Here is a 19258-nt window from a genome sequence, read left to right as displayed (position 1 = left end):
CGAGGCTTCTAAGGTATACGAGTGAGATCATTGAGAAGATTCTTCGAGCCAAGTTCTATTTTCACAAGCTAATGAATATGCTGATAGTATTGGTTATTCTGAAATATGACTATGACGTCGGGGTAACTATGACCTAACTGGTTAGAAATTTCAACCATTTTGAGTCAGAACTAACTGGTTAGATATAATTTCAACTATTTTTTGAGTTGGGAAATTCTGAAATCTCAGTAAGTACCTGATCTGTTTCAGTGCTTTACCTTCTCAACAACAATTTGCACATCTTGTTTATTCTAATTTGGGTACATATACACAAGCATACCTAGCTGTGATGTTTACATATGATTTTACACTTCAACTGTAAAAACACAAATGATTTTACACATCAATTGGTAGGAATACAGATTACTAACAAATGCCCACTGTCAATCCTACCATTTCATTATGACACAAAGATGGCTTTACAAGTAAGATCCGGTTTCTTGCTATTTCAGTATAATCCAGTTGCCACCAGCAAAAACAAAACAGTTGCATACAAACTTCCAAAATATATATTTCAACTTATCTTTTTCCATTTCTTTTTGGTGTCAAGCTTTAACAGATTTAGGAACACGAATAGATTAACTATTTATTAATATAAGGTAACAAAAAAGAAAAAAACAGAAGAGACCCTAGTCAAATGATTCTCCTCTCTGAAAATTATGTGAGCCTAATCTACCAGGAATATAACGATGGCCCTAACCCAAAGTTATTATCAATTTCCAAAATCACATATATGGCAAAGCTATACACAAGAATGAGGGGAAAGCTGAGGACCTTTGAAGTGAATGGCTTTGGTCATGGATAAGAGACTATTTATAGTAACTATGTGTTGCCCTGATTGCTCGCTTTCCCAAAAGGGCAACTTGCTAAATTAAAGAGAAGATTTTTACCTAACTATCCCATGTCGCTTGGAAGACCTGCCGTCTATTTCTTAGCCACTGCAACAGTTCTCTATCAAGTGATGAGTTATTATTAAGGACAGCATCGAACATCGGGCTTCCAAATACTCTTGGGGCGCTTTTGAACGTCCATATTTTATCCTTTGGCCACGGTCTTTGAGGTTGCTTAGACTGTACACACAGTTAAAAAAAAAACCGTGTCATGAAAAGCGAAAAGACAGATGAAACACATTTCAGAAGTGTGTTAAAGAAAGAAATTACCATCTGTGAAATCATAGTTTTCACCATCTTCGGGCCATAAACACGATGCTTCGATGGTTTCTGGGCCTTTGCATAGAAGGAAGCGACATCGGGTAAAGACAAGCAACCTCTGGTTGCTCTCACCAATGTAAGATCTGGATCAGTATTTGTCTGGTTGTACCAGTAAATTAGCTGCCCAAGACAATAATTCTCGCCATAAGTCTTCCGGTACTCCTTGATACTTGCACCTAACTTGTCAGCATACTTAGCCCCCAAATCTAACGGACTTATGTGTACAGGAGAAGAGATAAAGGACTTGTATTCCTGCGACATATCAAGACCCATCTGTTAGAAGAAGTTCAACAAGATTTATTATTTCGTTACTCAAATTAAGCGAAACGACTTACCCGAACTTTGAAAAAGCACTTTGTATAAGCATATATGTGAATTAAATCAGCTGCGGCATCATTCCGACACTTGTATGTACATGGGAGATCTCGGATCTCATCTCTCAACCTTCATGGGAAATAATCTTTGATATGAGTTCACTGTTACGTAAGAGCGTTTCAAGCATACGTAATACTAACATGATAGATGTACTCACCAAAGTAACGATCTCTGAAGTTCCTTTAGGACATCAGCAGATCCAGATGGATCATGGGCATGAATTTTGGATCTGAGTTCATTAAGAATGCCTTCTTCCACGTGTGGTGACAAGCTCTGAAGAAGCTCATCAACTAAGGAGCCATCCCCGTTCCAAATAAAAGAGACTGTTTCTTCAGGAGCGAGCCTCTCAAGCGGAGGAGGGGCGTTCTTGGGATCCCCAAACACATGTCTCATAACATATCTTACCTGTGTATAATACTAATTAGAGACTACCCTCGTTTGGGAAAAACATATCAAAACACTTGCACAAAAAGTGTAAAGGCAAAGCAAAGCAGATAACATTATGTTTGATTTCATGATGAGAGATTGCACTCACCTTGTCAAGTGTAACTGCCAAATTTTGGAGCCTCTGATTGTAGACACCCTCAGCCTGTCGCGTTAAAGTTACAGATACAATAAGCATATAAGAGTTAGAGAAACAAAGAACACCCCAAAGCTAACACAACTCTTAGGCACATAAGGTATGAGAGCGACTGAAAGAACCCGCAAAAGGTTAAGATGAGTGATAATCTCACCTGAACCTCAGCATCACTTTTCTCAACATCAAGGTGTATATCTGAAAAGTATTTCCTCTTTTCTTCTAGATTGTGCTTAAGAATTTCCTCGGGAAGCTTTGTTCTCTCGAAATTGATGAACCGCACCTTTACGCACAAGAAACTTTCAGTCAGAAGTTGTAATCCCATGTAGTGATGTGACAAACAAACATAAAATGATTCAAGACTAACCAGACGAGCAGAATATGCAATCACCCAATCTGGTAACCCACCCAGCAAACAACTTCCCAGTCCAGCTCTTCCCAACTCAAGATAATCTTCTTCTGAAACTGAATTCAGTATACAAGCTTCCAGCATCAGTCTGTGTCGATCCAACAGACCATGCCAATCCTTCAATACCTGTTAACAAATATCGTTCAGAAAATTCAACTGATATTCAAGGGATAAAAGAAAGGATTTTTAAAATTTTTGGTACAAATGAACAATTTAGCTTATTAGTAAAAGAGCGCATACAGCAAACCTCTAGTACTTTTAAACTCCATAAACAGAGACAATATCATTAACTCTCATGTATCTTTGACACCAGAAATATAATCATATATTTGTTAACAGCACAAGTACCTTCTGAAATGCACCTTCACCAGTGAGATTCAAGTAGCTTCCACGGCATACTTGGCTACCACACAAGCAAACAGACGCTTCATATTCTTCCTTACTCTGTCGCATACACAAGAATCTTATTTTAGAATCATTCTTTAGACAGTGGAGTGGAACAATACGATTAATCCAACGAAATATAGTTTGCTACAGTACGAGCTGCATAAAAGAAGGGAGAGGGATGAACAGACCTCAGTTACAGAATTATAATCGAAAGTTATCTCCTCGCCATATTCAATAGAACGTACAGAATAGATACCAATCTGGTAGTGTCCATCCACTGCAGTAACCCTGGAAGCACCAGATGAGAAAGGGAAAAATGAGTGAATTGTATACAATTTATCAAATATATAAACAACCATCAGGGAGTTCTCCACTCCACTTTTCTAAAAATTTATGTATGCATAAGAAACGAACGATACTTCCCAGATACGTGTATGTGCAGAGGAGATACATTCATACGCAATAGACAAAGTGTTCTCCGCTCCACTTTTCCAAAAATGTATGTATGCATAAGAAACGAACGATACTTCCCAGATACGTATGTGCAGAGGAGATACATTCATACGCAATAGACAGATTTCTAAATAATCATTTATTATCTGTGTATTGATCTGATCATACTTAGGCAGGCTAGTTTAAGCATGCATCTTGAATGAAACTAATCCAAACAGCTGTCACTTGGTTCTGCTCTCTGAGTCCAGAATTCTGGAAAAATTGGATGATTGCAGAGGGAAGAATTTAAACTTACTTAGCTTCACAATTCGGTCGGCAAGAGTGACAAATTCGACTTGCATAGTTAGCCTTGTGCATGGCATCAACAACAACTAAATCATATCCATCGGCGTCACCCTGCCCGTGCAACATAAAAAGTAAGAACATGGTCTAAAATATTAAATACAAGCCCAAACATCATAGTTTCATCATACCAAACATCATAGTTTCATCATACCTTTGGTCTCTCAAGATATATATTGTAGAACTCTGGTGCAGGATCAGTTTTGTTTTCCTGTAAGGAACGAATCCCATCTTGCTTCTCAAACCACTTCCAAACAGGATAAACCTACAATATCCAAAACAAGTCAACGTATAAGTTCAGAAATCCCTTTAAAAGAATGTTTCAATGATGAACTTCAGAAAATGTTTCTGCTGCAGCAACATAAAACTACAAAGCTACGGACCCACCTCTCCAAGAAATTCAACAACAAAATCTTCTTCTCCAAAACCACCTTCTTTGTTGCACACAACACCGAGGCCCTAATTGGACAAAATAGTAGCAACAAAGCAGATTAGCAAACAAATTTTATATAAACTGATGGGATACTTGTGAAAGAATAACAAATCGATACCTTCCGATAAGAAACATATTTATCATCAGAACGACTTTCTATTTCCTTTAAAACGCCTTGACACATCTTCAGAGTTCGTATATCACACTCTTCACGAGCACTCTCTTTGAGCTCTTCAATCACAGGCCTTAAAGGGAATACCATAGGGGTGTTTACAGATCCAGTAAACAGCCGAACTTGCCTGTTCAGGGTACGTAAGACTACATCTTCTACAAATGAATGTTTATCCTGCAGTGACCAGTCCAAATCTCCGGGCATTGAATCAAGTAAGAGGTTGTGGGTATAAGGATCGATTCCATAAACCTCTTGCTCTAAAACCTCATCGCCAAGACTCTTTCTTGGTTTATACTCCTTAACTTCAGGAAGTTCCATATCTAACTCTTCAATGCCATTTCTTTGTGCATTAAGCTTCTCACCATAATCCTCTGGCAAAGAAACCCGCATCTTACGTTGCACTTCTTCCTCATTCGCGACAATTGCATACTTTTCAATCACTTCATATTTCCTAGTAACGGGTGGTACAAGACTAGCTTTGGTCATACGTGCACCCCATTCACGCTCTTCGGTCACAGAATCAAAGGATTCATCTGCTGTGAAGTATCTTTCGACGCGCAAGTCCTGTGATCGACCTTCTGAACGGATGTCCGATTCACTTTCTGAAGCCGAAGCTGAGCTATAATTGTCACTCTTGCCATTGTCAGAGAGTTCAGAAGATGTTTCACTACCTGAACTAAAGGATTTACGATTTAATTTAGACAAGCGCCTTTTGATTTCTCGGTCAGATGCATATTCTCCATACTCTGAAGCACCATTTACACCAAATGTGTCACCAGTCCTGCTCATGTACTTCTTTTCAGTTACTGTTTTGCTCAACTTCTTGTTGTACTTAGAGGCTGATGAGAGCCCTGAGCCATCTTGCCATGACTTCATTAGTTCATCTCTTCCATATGAAGAAGTAACCATAGAGACCTCTTCCAAATGCGTGGCAAGTTGAATAAACAGTGTGATGATTCGGTTCATGTCTTTCGAGCCCCCACGATTCCTACCCCTGGATACATAAGATAGTGTCAGAAGCAAAATTGCAAAAGAAAATGGAAAATTAGCTTTTACATTTTTTACAATAGATTACCTCCTACTTAACAACTAAGGATTCAATTATTCAACGGCAAGGCATAAGAGTTAGAAGTAAACAATTCTACAGCCAAACAAATGGAGGGCCAAAAACCGAGCAAATGGCAAGAAAACGAACATTGACTTGAGTAATCATACCCATACCCCAGAAAGGACATCAGCAGCCATTCAACATATTGCTTGTTGGGCAGAAGATCAATAGCAAAGAAGTAATTTATCCATAATTTGCAGAAAATAGATTTGAGTGCTATTGGCATAATCATGTAGTACGATAAGCTTCTCAGACAGAAAAAAAGAAAGAAAGAAAAGAAATCATACTTAATTGCTTCCCTGCACATCCGGCTGATATCCTCCTTGACAGATCTCAATCCATGACTAACGTAGTAACCATTTTTCATTTTTTCCTCGATTTGAGAAACCTGATACCCAAAAATACATTAGGATTATTTATAACAGATGATAAAGAATAGATAGCTGACACGAGTACCAGAAAGCACCTTCAAAGCAAAGAAGTCAAAAGTATTCTGCTTCATGATGCTCCTAAGACTTGAAGCAAGGAATTCCTCCACTCGCTTATACCCATGTTCTGACTTTTTAATTGCCCATCGCCTGATACGAGCATCCCTGGATAGTATCGCTGATGATCTCCTTGCATCATACAATTTTGAGCGTTTGTATAAGCTTCTTCGGAATAACTGATTGGCTGAATCTCGCTTCTCTACTCGATCAAAGTAATCCTTAAGGTTACCAAAATCATCTGTATCGCCCCCTATTCCCTTAGATTTCGCAATATCTGTCGTGTGCTTCAGACTCCTTATCCTGGAATGCAATTCACCTGATCGAGTATCCTCGCCTCTGAGCCAATTTACTTTTGTATAATTCACTGTCAAATCTCCAAACTGGGGGCAGCCTGTGATGTCTACAGAAGATATACGGGGAAATGAATGAAGAATTTCCTCAAGCATGCTGGCAGTCACGTTTGTACAACCAACCAGAATTATCGAGTCTATCCTCTCCTTACTGTAAGTGTTCTGCAAGAAATATCATGTCTAATCAATCAAAATACTGGAATAACTCAATTTCTGTAAACGGAAAGCTTAGAGTGTTTACCATGATACTCCTGAGCCTAGAATCTGTGCATTTGGGACCCAAAGAAGATAAGTCAACTAGTCTTGAAATATCTTTGTATGAATTAATAGTGGCCTTCCAATGTCTACAAGTCATGGACGCAAATGCAAGTGATTTTACATCATATCTCAACAAATGAAACACCCGTGCTAATGCACCGCCATCCAACAGACCCCAATAAATCCCCACAGTGCCAGGGGATCTATTTCCTTCAACATGGAAGGCAACGTCCCCGCATAAATCCTCAAATGTCAACTCATCCTTCTGAAATATTTGTGTATCTTCCGTTTCAAATTTTTCTCCACTTTCACCAGCCATCAAGCGAGCTCTTTTCGTATAGCAAGAATCAAATTCTGGTGTTTAAGAACCAAAAGCAAAAGAGAGGAGTGAAAAATGTTAAAATACATTTGAACGCAAGAATAGAATGTAGGTAAAACCAGAAGTAAATGAGGAAAAGAAGGAGACAACCACCCAAGGTTATAAACCAAGAAAGTACTGGGCAAAAGAAAGTACTCGTTAATAGGAAGAACGGGATTATGTCTAAAATCTGGTTGTTATGCATACCTGAAGATTGGTATATGTACTTTTCACTCTCTTTCCTAGGCTGTCTTGTATGGATCCAAGAGTCTAAAACATCGTTTATGGCAGCCGAAAAATCCCGACTCTTGAATGTTTTCATAACCAATTGATGAAGTTTCCCACGGAAATAACCAAGAAACTGAGGGTGCATACCATGGAACGAGTTTAGACTTGTGTCCATTTCAGAACGCTTGAAACCCTGTGTCTCTAGGCCTTGACAATCTGAAGGCAGAGCTGGGGTTTTCCCCCGAAGCTTGGCAATGATTTCAGGAGCTTTTGTGATAGAAGTAACAGGGACCCAGATTTTATCAGATTTCCTGAAGACACTGCTGTGGCTCTTAATGAAACCTTTATCCACCAATATCTGGAGCCCCGAAAATGGCAGAGGTCCTTGTTCTTGCCCAGCCCCATCCGTGTAAAACCAATCACCCATATGCAATTGCAAATCATCGACCGTACACAGCCGATCCATAGGAGTGTTAACAGATGTGTCAGTTCTCCAAAGTCCCTCCGAATCTTGACCATTGCAAGCTGTTGATTGACTTTCGACTGATTCCCTCTTGGAATCACTAGACGCAGGGGATGGACGAGCAGGCCTTGAAGTGCACCGCTCCTTACCACGAACTTTTACTCGGGGATCAGGAACTGGTGGAACTTGGTCATTAACAACCAAAGCGTTCAGCCTAACAACGGACAGAAAACTAGCTTTTACTCCTCTCGTCTGAATTCTCTCATCTACGCCAGAAAAAGTCCACAGGGGAAGTTCAAGCCTAGAGCTACTGAGAGGATAATACAAGTCATCCTTGTGATGCCATCGAGGATCCTCATAGCCGGATTTCTGCATCAGGCATAATGGGAAACCATCATTCAGAACAATTTTCTTTTTGTAATATCTATCTTGAGAAGCTTCATCTTGTCTTATCCAGTCCCCGCCTTTGCAAGACCAACGACCCGAAAACCAGCTGCCTATCTCATCACTCTCAGAACCATAAACATCGTCTGACTTATATTCTTCGATCCCCCTTTTCATGGGCTCTGAACATCCCAACAACTCTTCATCCACCAGATCCCATTTATTTGCCTCTTGATAGTGACGCCAGGTGATACCTGCAAGTCCCAGAGTATATATTTTCAGTATTTTCATGCAAAAAATGCAGCTCTAGAAGAAGCTATGAGTATTCAGAGTTGATGTCGTCTAAATGAATCTCTATGCTCATGCACAAACCAATCATATGGCAGTAAGCTATTACATATTTACATCTTTAACAAACATCAAACACTTCCCGACACTTTTTCGTGCGAAATGCCCATATTTGCATAAGGAATTCAAACACTACAAGACGATCTACTACATATATAAATATAAAAATATCTAACAAGTAGAAACGTTTGTTTTGTTCTGTTTTCTGCTAGGGGGAGAAGTTGGCTAGTTGGGAACGGAAACTGCCAGAAAGAAATAGAAGCAAATAGATAAAAATGATGTCATGCTACATAAGTGCAAGTGGTGCCAACCAAACATACCTTCAGATGTCGCACATCCTTTGGTCTCTTCAAACTCCACTTTAACCTCCAGAGCTTCTGCAAAGTGATAAAAATAAGCGTGTCTTAGGGCATAGAAGCCTCGGGATGAAATCAGCTAAATATATTAAGAAAAAAGCTCTTAATAACTGCTAGCATTTTGGGAAGAAAAGCATCAATTTTGTGGCCCAAAAGCATATATATATGTACATCTATTACGGTACCTCCAAGTGTCTCAAGTTCTTTGCCAGGAGTGATAGTATAACCCTCCAAGAGATTTGCAATCCTCTTATCAATCTGGAAATCTTCACCATGCTCTACTAAAAATTCATTAGCTTCTGGTACGGACACTGATTCAGGCAAGGAATCTCCAACTTCTTGCTCAATACACACTGCTTCTGTAGTATCTGCAATGTCTTCTAATAAATTACCAGGAGCTTCAGGAGGATTGACGAGCTGTGTCACTGCATCTGACACGACTGATAGAAAATTCATGTTGACCACAGGAGATGTTGCATTTTCAATAGTGACCCACCTATTATTATCTGAATGTTTAACCATATGATCAGAGAAAAGAATGCCTTGCTCCATAAGAGCTTTGAGTTCAGATAACTTAGCAGGCCCATGTTCCATGCCATAATAATCAAGATAAAACCACTTCCCCGAGGATGTATCAGCCGCAACAGGATCATGGGGTGGTGTGTCGCAAATGTCCATATCTACCTCCATTGATGGCAACTCTACAGTAGAGGCTTCACCAACTTGCACAGGCTCTTTTCCCGTTGCACATGGACTTGGAATTTTGGATGAATCACAGACGGAATTTTTCTCAACCACGGGATTATTGTTGTAGAGAATATTTTTACCTTGCAATTCTTTGCTTGATGAGTTTAACTCTTTTCCATTAGAATCCTTATATTTGTGCTTATTATCAAGCTCCGTACCAGTCTGAAAATCCCTCCTCTCCCGGACTCCACTTTTCCTGCTTATTTCCCTTTGCCCGTTACGCCTGTTACGGTCACTCTGGGTATCTTCCATATAGTTAGGAGTACAGTCTCTGCGGTCACTGGGCCTTGAGCGATCATGAGGTGACCACTCAGAATAACTTGGACTTCTTCTATAATCATGGTGACGGCGGTCACGTGGAGACCTTTTACGAGCATGTGCAGACTTTTCAAAGATGTATGGTGATCTCTCCCGAGCATATGGTGATCTCTCCCGATGGACTGGACTTCTATCGCGGTGTTCATAGTACCTAGACCGGTCATGTGGGTCCCAATCAGATCGTGCAGGGCTGTGTCCATGCCTGTCTGAAAAAGCCTTGGCAGGGAAAGGTGCGTCTTGATGCTTTCTAGGATACTTATCCAGAGGTGAAGTTTTTGATGAATATGAATCTCTGTACGGCCTCTCAGCAGAATTCCGTGAGTAGTGGTCTGAGTGAAGAGAGCGTGAACAATCATCTGAAAGTTTTCTACATTTAGAGCTCCCATAATCCCCATAATCAGCATAGGAGTGTTTGCGCTCCACGCTATCTGGTTCAGCTCCATGTCGCTTCAATCTGTTCACAGTAGAAGAGTACTCCTTTACAAGATTACTGGGATTGTTGTATTCACTCTTGTGTAAATTTTCCTCTATAACAATTTTAGAACTGATTCTTGTAGCCCTGTCATACCCACTTCTGAAGTCTCTCCGGTGGTAGATATCTTCATTTGCAAACCTTCCACCGGGCGGGGTACGTTCATAATCATATTCATATTTCCACGTTTTCTCTCTGTCTACTCCATTCCTACGAGATCTGGCGTAACTATGATCATCTTTTACATTATCCATTTTTTGCCATCTGTCTGGGATGAATTCCCCTTTTTCAATTTCATCACTGGGAACTCTCCATGATCTGAAGTCTCTTTCTTCCTTATCTCCTTTCCAGTTCTTATCTGCGGGAAAATCCCTTCTCTCCACATACCCTTTATGATATTTTAGATAACTGAACTCACCCTTGGAAGCTTCATCTTTCTTCCAAGTCTCCCCAATAATCTCGCCCTTTTCGATCTCACTCCTCTGCAATGACCTTACTGGAGAGATTTCACCATTCTCCAAATCCCCAGGAGGCTTTAACGTACCTAATTCACCCTCTTCCACTTCATCCTTAAACCCAGAATCTCCACCGTTTTCAACTTCTTTATTCCCACTACTAGTTCCTCCTTTAAACTCACTCTTCACCTCCTGCTCTTTGGGCGGCAACTGTGACTCCGCAGGGAGTACTTGCACTACCTGCGTCGTCTGTTCTTTCGACAGAACCTCTCCTTGTTTCTGCGGCTGTTTCTGCGGCTGTTTCAGCCTCCTCTTAACAACTTTACGAATAACCTTAACAATTCTCTTCTTCTTAACTGGCTGAGACGCTGAAGGTTTATTATCATCAGCTGGCTGAGACTCCGGAACCTTAGTTGAGATAGATGTGTGACCATTGTCCGAAGTAGCAGCACTCTTGCTTTCATTGCCTCCACAAAGAGTCGTCTTCTTCTCCACAATTGGAAGCTTTTCCATGATATTCAGTAGAGGCATGCATGCGACACCCCCATCGCTCATGGAGGAAACACCAATCCAAAATTTCTCAGTAACCAAAAACACTTCCCCACTAATTCTCCCCTTTCCCGGGGAAATCAATACTCATGCTTTTGCTTCAGAACCTCACCGCTAAAGTTCGCCAATTTCTCCCAACACGCCGGACTAAACTCACCAACCCTGAAATACCCAGAAAAAAAAAACACAATCAGTAACAAAAGGTAAATGTAGGGTTAGCTTTAACCCAACGAAACAAAAAGGGGCAAGGAAGAACGACGAAATCTCAAAACCCTACAAAGGACCAAATTGACGAAATAGAAGAGACGGAGGAGACGCGAAAACAAACGAATTGAAGCTAGAAAAGTTTTACCGGGTAGATAACGAAACCTAAGAGAAACGGATCAAGAACCCTAGAATGGAGCTAAGAGAGATACGAATGAACGAAGAGAAAGAAGGCGAATAATTTATCGAGGAACGAAGAGGGAATTAGATCGAGGTCAAAGGAAGAGAAATCGAGAAGAAAACCCTAGAGAAAGCTTCTCACTAAATCTCTCTCTCTCTCTCTCTCTCTGTATTGCTCTCGTTTCGCCGGGAAAAATCTCTGTGCGCGGCGTTGTTGTTTCTCTCTATTGCGACGTTCGCTTCTCTTCTGTATCGTTTGTGTTCTCTCTCTCTCTCTCTCTCTTTCTCCCTTATGTTTTTTTTTTCTCTGAAAGACGAAAGCCGTCGTGTGTTAATTACTTTTTTTTTTCCTTGTATAATTATTTTTTACTTACTGAAAATGTCACTTTTCTTTATAAAAAAAAAATTCTCACCTTAATTAATTGGGATATGAATCCAAAAAAAAAAAACAGAGATATGAAATATGAAATTGATAAATAGTATGATGAAGTTACATGGCAACAAGTAGACAATATGATAATTGAGGGGAAGAAATCAAAAATGTACTGAAATAAGCAAACATGAACTGTATCATGTTTTGCGGTTTTGGATAGATTTATATGATGAGATACGTTGTTTTTTCGGTAACATGTTACTTTTTTACGAGAATATCTAAAATTTTCAAATAAATTTATATTTATTTTCTATCAATATGTGATATATTATGTTTAGAGATATGATAAAATTTATATATTATTTAAAATTGGGATGATAAATTAATATGACTATAAATTTAATTTTATGTTGACTAAAAATAAGAGTTTTTATTAATGTATTATTTTATAATTGGTAAATGTGTATATTTTAAATTTATTAAATAAAAGGTAATTTGGCTATGTAACACTTTTTATTGATTATTTACATATATATTGGTCAATTATTAATTTATACTTTTTTTAAAGTGTGAAGAAACTTACATTTTTGGGGGGGAAAGACTGAATTACACTTTCATGGTGAATGTATATCACTTTTTGCATAATGGTGTTCATTTAGATAGGTGAATTATATGTTTGTATATTGACACTAGTCCTCAACTATAAGGATACAACTTTTATTGACAAATGTTACTTCTCTATTAGAAATAAATTAAGTACTATCCACGCAAGAAACAAGGCTTAAAAGCTGCTTACTTTTTTATTTTTCCTAAGTAGTATGTAAATAATAACTATATTAAATTATTGTGGAAAACTATCGATGTGGATCAATTTGTTGGAGGAAAAAAGAGATATGTGGAAGGTTTGGAACAATGAAGAGGTGTCTTCAAGAAAAAAATTACGTTTAAATTGGTATTTTTGATTATATGATATAACAATGATGAATATATCTTGTCATTGACGAGTCCACAACTATAAGGATAAAAATTTCATTGAAATTCTCTACAAAAGAATATATATTATTGACGCGAGTAAAATTATTGTGGAAAAAGTTACAGATGTAGATGTGGATCTATTTTCTGGAGAAAAAAAATATCTTACAAATAATAAAGAGATACATGGAAGATTTTGAACAACGATGAGGTGTTTCTAATAATTTTTACGGTTAGAGCATGATTATTTTACATTCTCGACCAAGGATCAGAACAAAAAAAACAAATGAGAAAAAGGTGAAAAGAGAAGAAAGAAGTGTCTCTGGGCAGATATATAAAGATATTGAATCTGTCACATGTTTTCATTTGATTGGCTACATAAATTAAAAAATAATTAAATAATTAAATTTAATTAAAATATTATTAATTATTTTTCTTGACACCTTTGGTCGAGTACGTGCAATAATCATGCTCTTAAATTGGTATTTTTAATTTTATAGTATAATAATGACCGAAATAAAGAAATTAATCTGCATGATACCTTACCACTTTTGGTGGCTACTTTTTGACAACAGAAAAAGAAAACTAAAAATAATTTGAAAATGAACAAACCTAAATTTTATCATAAATCGTAAATTGAATTATTTTTCGACAAAAGAAAGTTTTTTTTTTACAAAAAGGTCGTGTTCTTTTAACAGTCGCACGATTCATATCGACAACTGATTCTTTTTTTTGACATGTCAATTTTTTAATTATGAGTATTATGTTACAACCTCACCCTCGAAACCATCAACACAGGCTTGTGTTGTTGTACGCAACCGAGAACAACAATAGTTTAGAAAAGTAGAAGAGAGTAGTAAAACAGAGAAGTAAGAGAGAAAGACACAGAGCTTTAAAGAGTTCAGATATCGAATGAATAACCTACGTCTCGGCTTGACGGCACAAGCAATTCACTAGTATTTTTCTTGTTATGTTACATCATGTACAAAGGATCCTTATATAGAGACTAGCCCTAGATTTGAACTTATCTCTACATTTGTACCTATCAAACTCTGATTCTAGCTTATCACAATAACAAACTCTCCTTATCACTCATATAGATAGAGTGAGCCGGTTACAACTTGAGACAACCAAATAACAACCACTTAACCAATGATGTTCAATCGACTCTTTGTACCTGTTTGAGTTAAAACCAAACCGGTTTAACTCAAACCACAAGTGTTGTCTGTCACATATATGATCAACAATCTCCACCTTGACAACAACACCTTCTTGAGCTTGTTCCTTGTACCGCCAAGCGTAGCCAGGTTCTTAGTGCCTGGTTACTTTGAGCAAAGCCAAAGCTTGCTCAAACTTTTGAACCAGAATCACCTTAGTAAGCATGTCCACATGATTCTTTGATCTATGAATCTTATGCACAGCTAATCCTCCAGACTCAATCACATCTCTGATGAAATGCATCTTCACATCTACATGTTTCGTCCTCTCATGATGAACATTGTTCTTGGCAAGACAAATTGCACTCTGAGAGTCACAAAATATATTGACCACATCTTGTTTGAATCCCAGTTCCTCTGTCAACCCTTTCAGCCATATGCCTTCTTTGACTGCTTTTACCAAAGCCATTGTAACAATCCGTCCCGTACACCCCACTAGACTACCCGCTAGCTTGCCCCCATAGGCCCCAAGCTGGCCCTGCAGGGCATCGATCCTAACCCCTCATCGTGGAAAGGAACTCACATCCAAGACAGCTTGTCCTGTGGGAAGGTTGTTAAAGGGTGGGGACCATGGTTCGAGGAACACCTGGCGCACCAATAACCTACTGGTGGATTTGGATGTGAGTTCCTTTCCACGGTGAGGGGTTAGGATCGATGCCCTGCAGGGCCATCTTGGGGCCTATGGGGGCAAGCTAGCGGGTAGGCTAGTGGGGTCCATGATACGTCCAAATTCGAGGATCACTCAGCCGGATTAGAAAAGATAGAAACTCGCCAAGGTTCAAAGTGCAACAAGGGAGATTTGATGTATTGAGGGGTTGCACAGCAGTTGCGGAAGGCTGCTGATATTCCCAACTCCAATCGCTGCTAGATATGACACACTAGTCCAACAAGAGGAGGCTGTTACTTGGATATTACACACCAAGAAACAAAGAACAAAGAGATACACTAAAAAACGAAAAGGAAATTGATTGATGATTCTGAAATGAGATTACATGTCTTTATATAGGGATAAAAAACTTGGTAACAAAACCAAGTATTAATTGTTCTTGAAACTAAAAGATAATAAAGATAGTAAGCTGAATTAAAATTCAACCCTTGGTGCATGTTTCTCTTCCCCAGGTGTCTTTCACAAGGGGAGTTGAACTCTATTTTCGTCACCCTCTTTTGACCACAAAATAAAGTGATTATTTTGGGCTTTCTTGGGCTTGTATTATACTCAAAGTGGGCTGGACTTAATAGATATCATCCCCAATAGAAATTCACATGTTCTCTTTGCTCCAAATATCTTCAAATATCAAATGAACAGCTCCAACAAGTTGTTTGGTCCTTGCCCTTGTCATTGGTCCAACAGGTACAAGCATAGCATCCTCAGGAACAAGCTCAACTTCCACTTGATTATCCTCATTGCTTTCCATTATCATATCATGCCCCTCCTCTTCAAAAGGATTTGTCCTCAAATCCTTACCATCTGCAACAAATGGAGCCAAATCAGAAACATTAAAAATAGAACTCACTTTGTATTTACCTTGCAAATCAAGCTTGTAAGCATTGTCACTGATTTTCGTCAAGACTTTGAATGGACCATCGACCCTTGGCATTAGTTTAGACTCTCTTTCAGCTGGGAAACGTTCCTTTCTCAAATGTATCCAAACTAGATCTCCCACTTCAAAAACCAGCTGGCGTCTTCCTTTGTTTGCTTGCTTCTCATACTGCTTTGTCATTGCTTCAATATTGAGTCGTGCTTTCTCATGAATCTGCTTAACAAGTTCAGCCTTCTTTTTTCCATCCATACTAACTCTTTCACTCAAAGGTAAAAGAATTAGATCCAAAGGTGTTACAGGGTTAAAACCATAAACAATTTGGAAAGGGGAATACTTAGTAGCAGAATGAACTGAATGATTATATGCAAACTCAACATGAGGCAAACACTCTTCCCAAGATTTTATGTTCTTCTTAATGATAGCACGCAAAAGTGTAGACAAAAGTTCTATTCACTACTTCAGTTTGTCCATTAGTTTGAGGATGACAAGTAGTTGAAAATAACAACTTAGTCCCTAACTTAGACCACAAAGTTTTCCAGAAATAGCTTAAGAACTTAGTATCCCTATCAGAAACAATAGTTCTAGGCATGCCATGCAATCGAACAACTTCTCTAAAGAACAAATCAACAACGTTTGAAGCATCATCTATTTTGTGACATGGAATGAAGTGTGCCATCTTAGAAAATCTATCAACAACCACAAAGACAGAATCTCTATCTCTTTTGGTTCTAGGCAGTCCTAGCACAAAATCCATTGAAAGATCAGTCCAAGGTTCAGTAGGAATGGGTAAAGGAGTATACAAACCATGGGGTTGTACTTTAGAAATGGCTTGCTTGCAAGTGACACACTTTCTGCAAATCCTTACCACATCTCTCTTCATATGCGGCCAGTAGAAGTGATCCTGCATAACACTAAGTGTTTTGGCAACTCCAAAATGTCCCATTAAGCCTCCTCCATAAGCTTTCCTGACAAATAACTCCCTCAAAGAACATTGGGGCACACAAAGACGGTTATCAAAGAATAGGAAACCATAAATTTGATAATATTTCCCATAAGCGACTTTAGAGCATTTTCTATGAATATCTTCAAAATCCTGGTCAGTTGCATACAATTCCTTAATGATCTCAAAACCAATCAACTTAATTTCAAGAGCTGAAAGAAGAACATACCTTCTAGATAAGGCATCGGCCACCACATTCTCCTTACCTTGTTTGTATTTTATGACGTAGGGAAATGTCTCAATGAATTCAACCCAACGTGCATGCCTTTTGTTCAACTTTTGCTGGCCTTTGAGGTGCTTCAAGGATTGGTGATCTGTGTGAATGACAAACTCCTTTGGCCAAAGATAATGTTGCCATGTTTGAAGTGCCCTAACCAAAGCGTATAGCTCTTGGTCATAAGTGGGCTAATTGAGTGTGGCTCCTACCAATTTTTCACTAAAGTAGGTAATGGGTTTCTTTTCCTGCATCAACACAGCACCAATACCCACTCCTGAGGCATCACATTTTATCTCAAAAGTTTTGGTGAAATCAGGAAGTGTAAGTAAAGGAGCTTGAGTTAACTTCCCTTTAAGTATCTGAAACGCCTCCTCCTGAGCTTGTTCCCACTTGAAACCAACATTCTTCTTGATTACCTTTGTGAGTGGATCTGCTATTGTGTTGAAGTTCTGAACAAACCTCCGGTAGAACCCAGCTATCCCATGAAAGCTCCTTACCTCTCCAACGTTTTTGGGGCTAGGTCAATCACAGATGGCTTTGATTTTTTCTTCATCCACCCTGAGTCCATCAGCACCTACAATAAAACCTATGAAAACCACGTGATCTGTTCTAAAAGAGCACTTCTTAAGATTTGCAAATAAACTTTCTTTCCTAAGGACTTCTAGGCCATATTTCAAATGCAGCTTATGTTCCTCACGGTTCTTGCTATAGATAAGAATGTCATCAAAGTAGACAACAACAAAATGACCAATAAAAGCTCGCAAGATATGATTCATCAAATGCATGAATGTGCTTGGTGCATTAGTAAGGCCAAAAGGCATGACAAGCCACTCATAAAATCCTAGCTTAGTTTTGAATGTGGTCTTCCATTCATCACCTTCTTTCATGCGAATTTGGTGATAACCACTTTTCAAATCTATTTTTGAGAAAACAGAAGAACCATGTAATTCATCTAGCATGTCATCAAGCCTAGGGATCAGATGCCTATACTTTACCGTAATGTTGTTGATGGCACGACAGTCTACACACATGCGCCAAGAGCCATCCGTCTTAGGCACAAGGAGAACAGGTATAGCACATGGGCTTAGGCTCTCTCTGATGTAACCTTTTTCAAGAAGCTCTCCAATCTGCTTTTGAATTTCCTTTGTTTCCAACAGATTGGTTCGATAAGCCGGCCGGTTTGGAAGTGATGCACCTGGGATGAAATCAATTTGGTGTTCTATACCTCTTATTGGCGGTAAACCGTTAGGGTTCTCTTCTGGAAAGATATCTAAGAATTCCTGCAAAACGTCTATCAAATCACTCGGGAGCTCTGGTGCAAGGTCAAAAAATCCCATTAGTGTTTCTTTATACACAAGCAAAAGCAATGGCTATTGAGAGTACAAAGATTTCCTTACTTGACTCTCTTTGACAAAGAAGTTGGAGTTCTTATGAAATACCTCAGGTTTTGCCAAACGAGTCGAGCATCTCCTCGTGAATCTCTCTCCGTCCGTTCCTATCGTTCCTTGGTGTTGTTTCGGTCCTGTGCGCCGCCCCATCCGCCGATCTTATTCGTTCACGGCCCAACCGAGTTGCATTTCTGAATCGCTCCGCTGGGTTTGCTCCGTCCATACGTCTGTGGTTCACGTCCGTAGTCCGGAGTCACATCAGTTGGTATTAGAGCCGAAATTCCTCGCAAAAGTTGTGTCTTTCCTCCCTTTACGTTCTTGCACGGTCAAAGTTTGAGTCTAGTCCATTTGTCTAAGGTTTTGTTCTTGCTAGGTGTTTAGTGTTCTTGAGATTTTCTTCGTTTGGGTAGTCTAGATCCATAAAATTGTGTTCTTTTGCTTGGTCGTTGTTAGGGGTGGCCTAAAAACCACGTGTAGCGATTAGAGTCCCAGCGCGTGAGATCTTTTTTGTTTTTAGTCTTAGTTTGTCTTGTAGTGATTTTACTTTTACTTTTGCTTTACCTTTTTCCAATCATTAGTTGTCCACGATTTGTCTGATTTGTTGATCCTATCAAACAGAGAATCCACGCGTTCATTCTTTGTGTAGGATCTGTTCTAATGGACACACGTCACGGATCGACCGACAGTACCGTTTGCCACCGTCCAACCCGACCGTACGTCAGAGGGCTTATCAACCGCCGCAGTACACACTACCGACCGCCGGTGGTATCACTTCTCCAATTAGCCGCTGTGTGGACCACCGTCCGAACAGTACCTGGCCGCCGTTCGTACCACAGCCACCGTCCGTACAATAACCATCGTCCGTAAAGCTGATATGGCCGAGCAA

The 19258-nt window shown here is 39.3% G+C and overlaps 1 protein-coding gene across 2 annotated transcripts; it reads right to left on the bottom strand.

Annotated features, from left to right (window-relative positions):
• Window positions 1-571: 571 nt before the first annotated feature.
• On the bottom strand, window positions 572-12021 carry LOC104723636 (histone-lysine N-methyltransferase ATXR3). 2 transcript variants are annotated; one of them, XM_010442025.2, is made up of 20 exons: window positions 11633-12021; window positions 8925-11442; window positions 8704-8760; window positions 7168-8289; window positions 6586-6956; window positions 5973-6506; window positions 5794-5894; window positions 4345-5392; window positions 4181-4252; window positions 3948-4058; window positions 3747-3847; window positions 3187-3286; window positions 2960-3055; window positions 2570-2737; window positions 2360-2485; window positions 2161-2214; window positions 1783-2030; window positions 1586-1694; window positions 1200-1502; window positions 572-1109 (listed from the first exon to the last, which is right to left on the bottom strand). In XM_010442025.2, the coding sequence occupies exons 2-20, from the start codon at window positions 11284-11286 to the stop codon at window positions 930-932; spliced, it is 7263 nt and encodes a 2420-aa protein (XP_010440327.2). In that variant the 5' UTR covers window positions 11287-11442; window positions 11633-12021; the 3' UTR covers window positions 572-929. The 2 variants fall into 2 exon arrangements, with proteins under 2 accessions (XP_010440327.2, XP_087328384.1); XM_087472258.1 differs by having other exon boundaries at window positions 11807-12017.
• Between the last annotated feature and the right edge of the window lie 7237 nt (window positions 12022-19258).

The sequence above is a fragment of the Camelina sativa genome, chromosome 11 (assembly GCF_030686135.1).
Source record: "Camelina sativa cultivar CO46 ecotype springtype chromosome 11, ASM3068613v1".
NCBI lineage: Eukaryota > Viridiplantae > Streptophyta > Magnoliopsida > Brassicales > Brassicaceae > Camelina > Camelina sativa.
This window is presented reverse-complemented; position numbering and strand designations above follow the sequence as displayed.

What these genes read in the sequence shown, in the direction of transcription:
- LOC104723636 (XM_010442025.2), bottom strand. Translation starts at nt 11,286, where the DNA reads ATGAGCGATGGGGGTGTCGCATGCATGCCTCTACTGAATATCATGGAA. An exon ending in TGGCAGTTACACTTGACAAG is followed by an intron (nt 2,031 to 2,160) that starts GTGAGTGCAATC and finishes TATTATACACAG; the next exon opens with GTAAGATATGTTATGAGACA. An exon ending in CTTCAGAGATCGTTACTTTG is followed by an intron (nt 1,695 to 1,782) that starts GTGAGTACATCT and finishes TTTCCCATGAAG; the next exon opens with GTTGAGAGATGAGATCCGAG.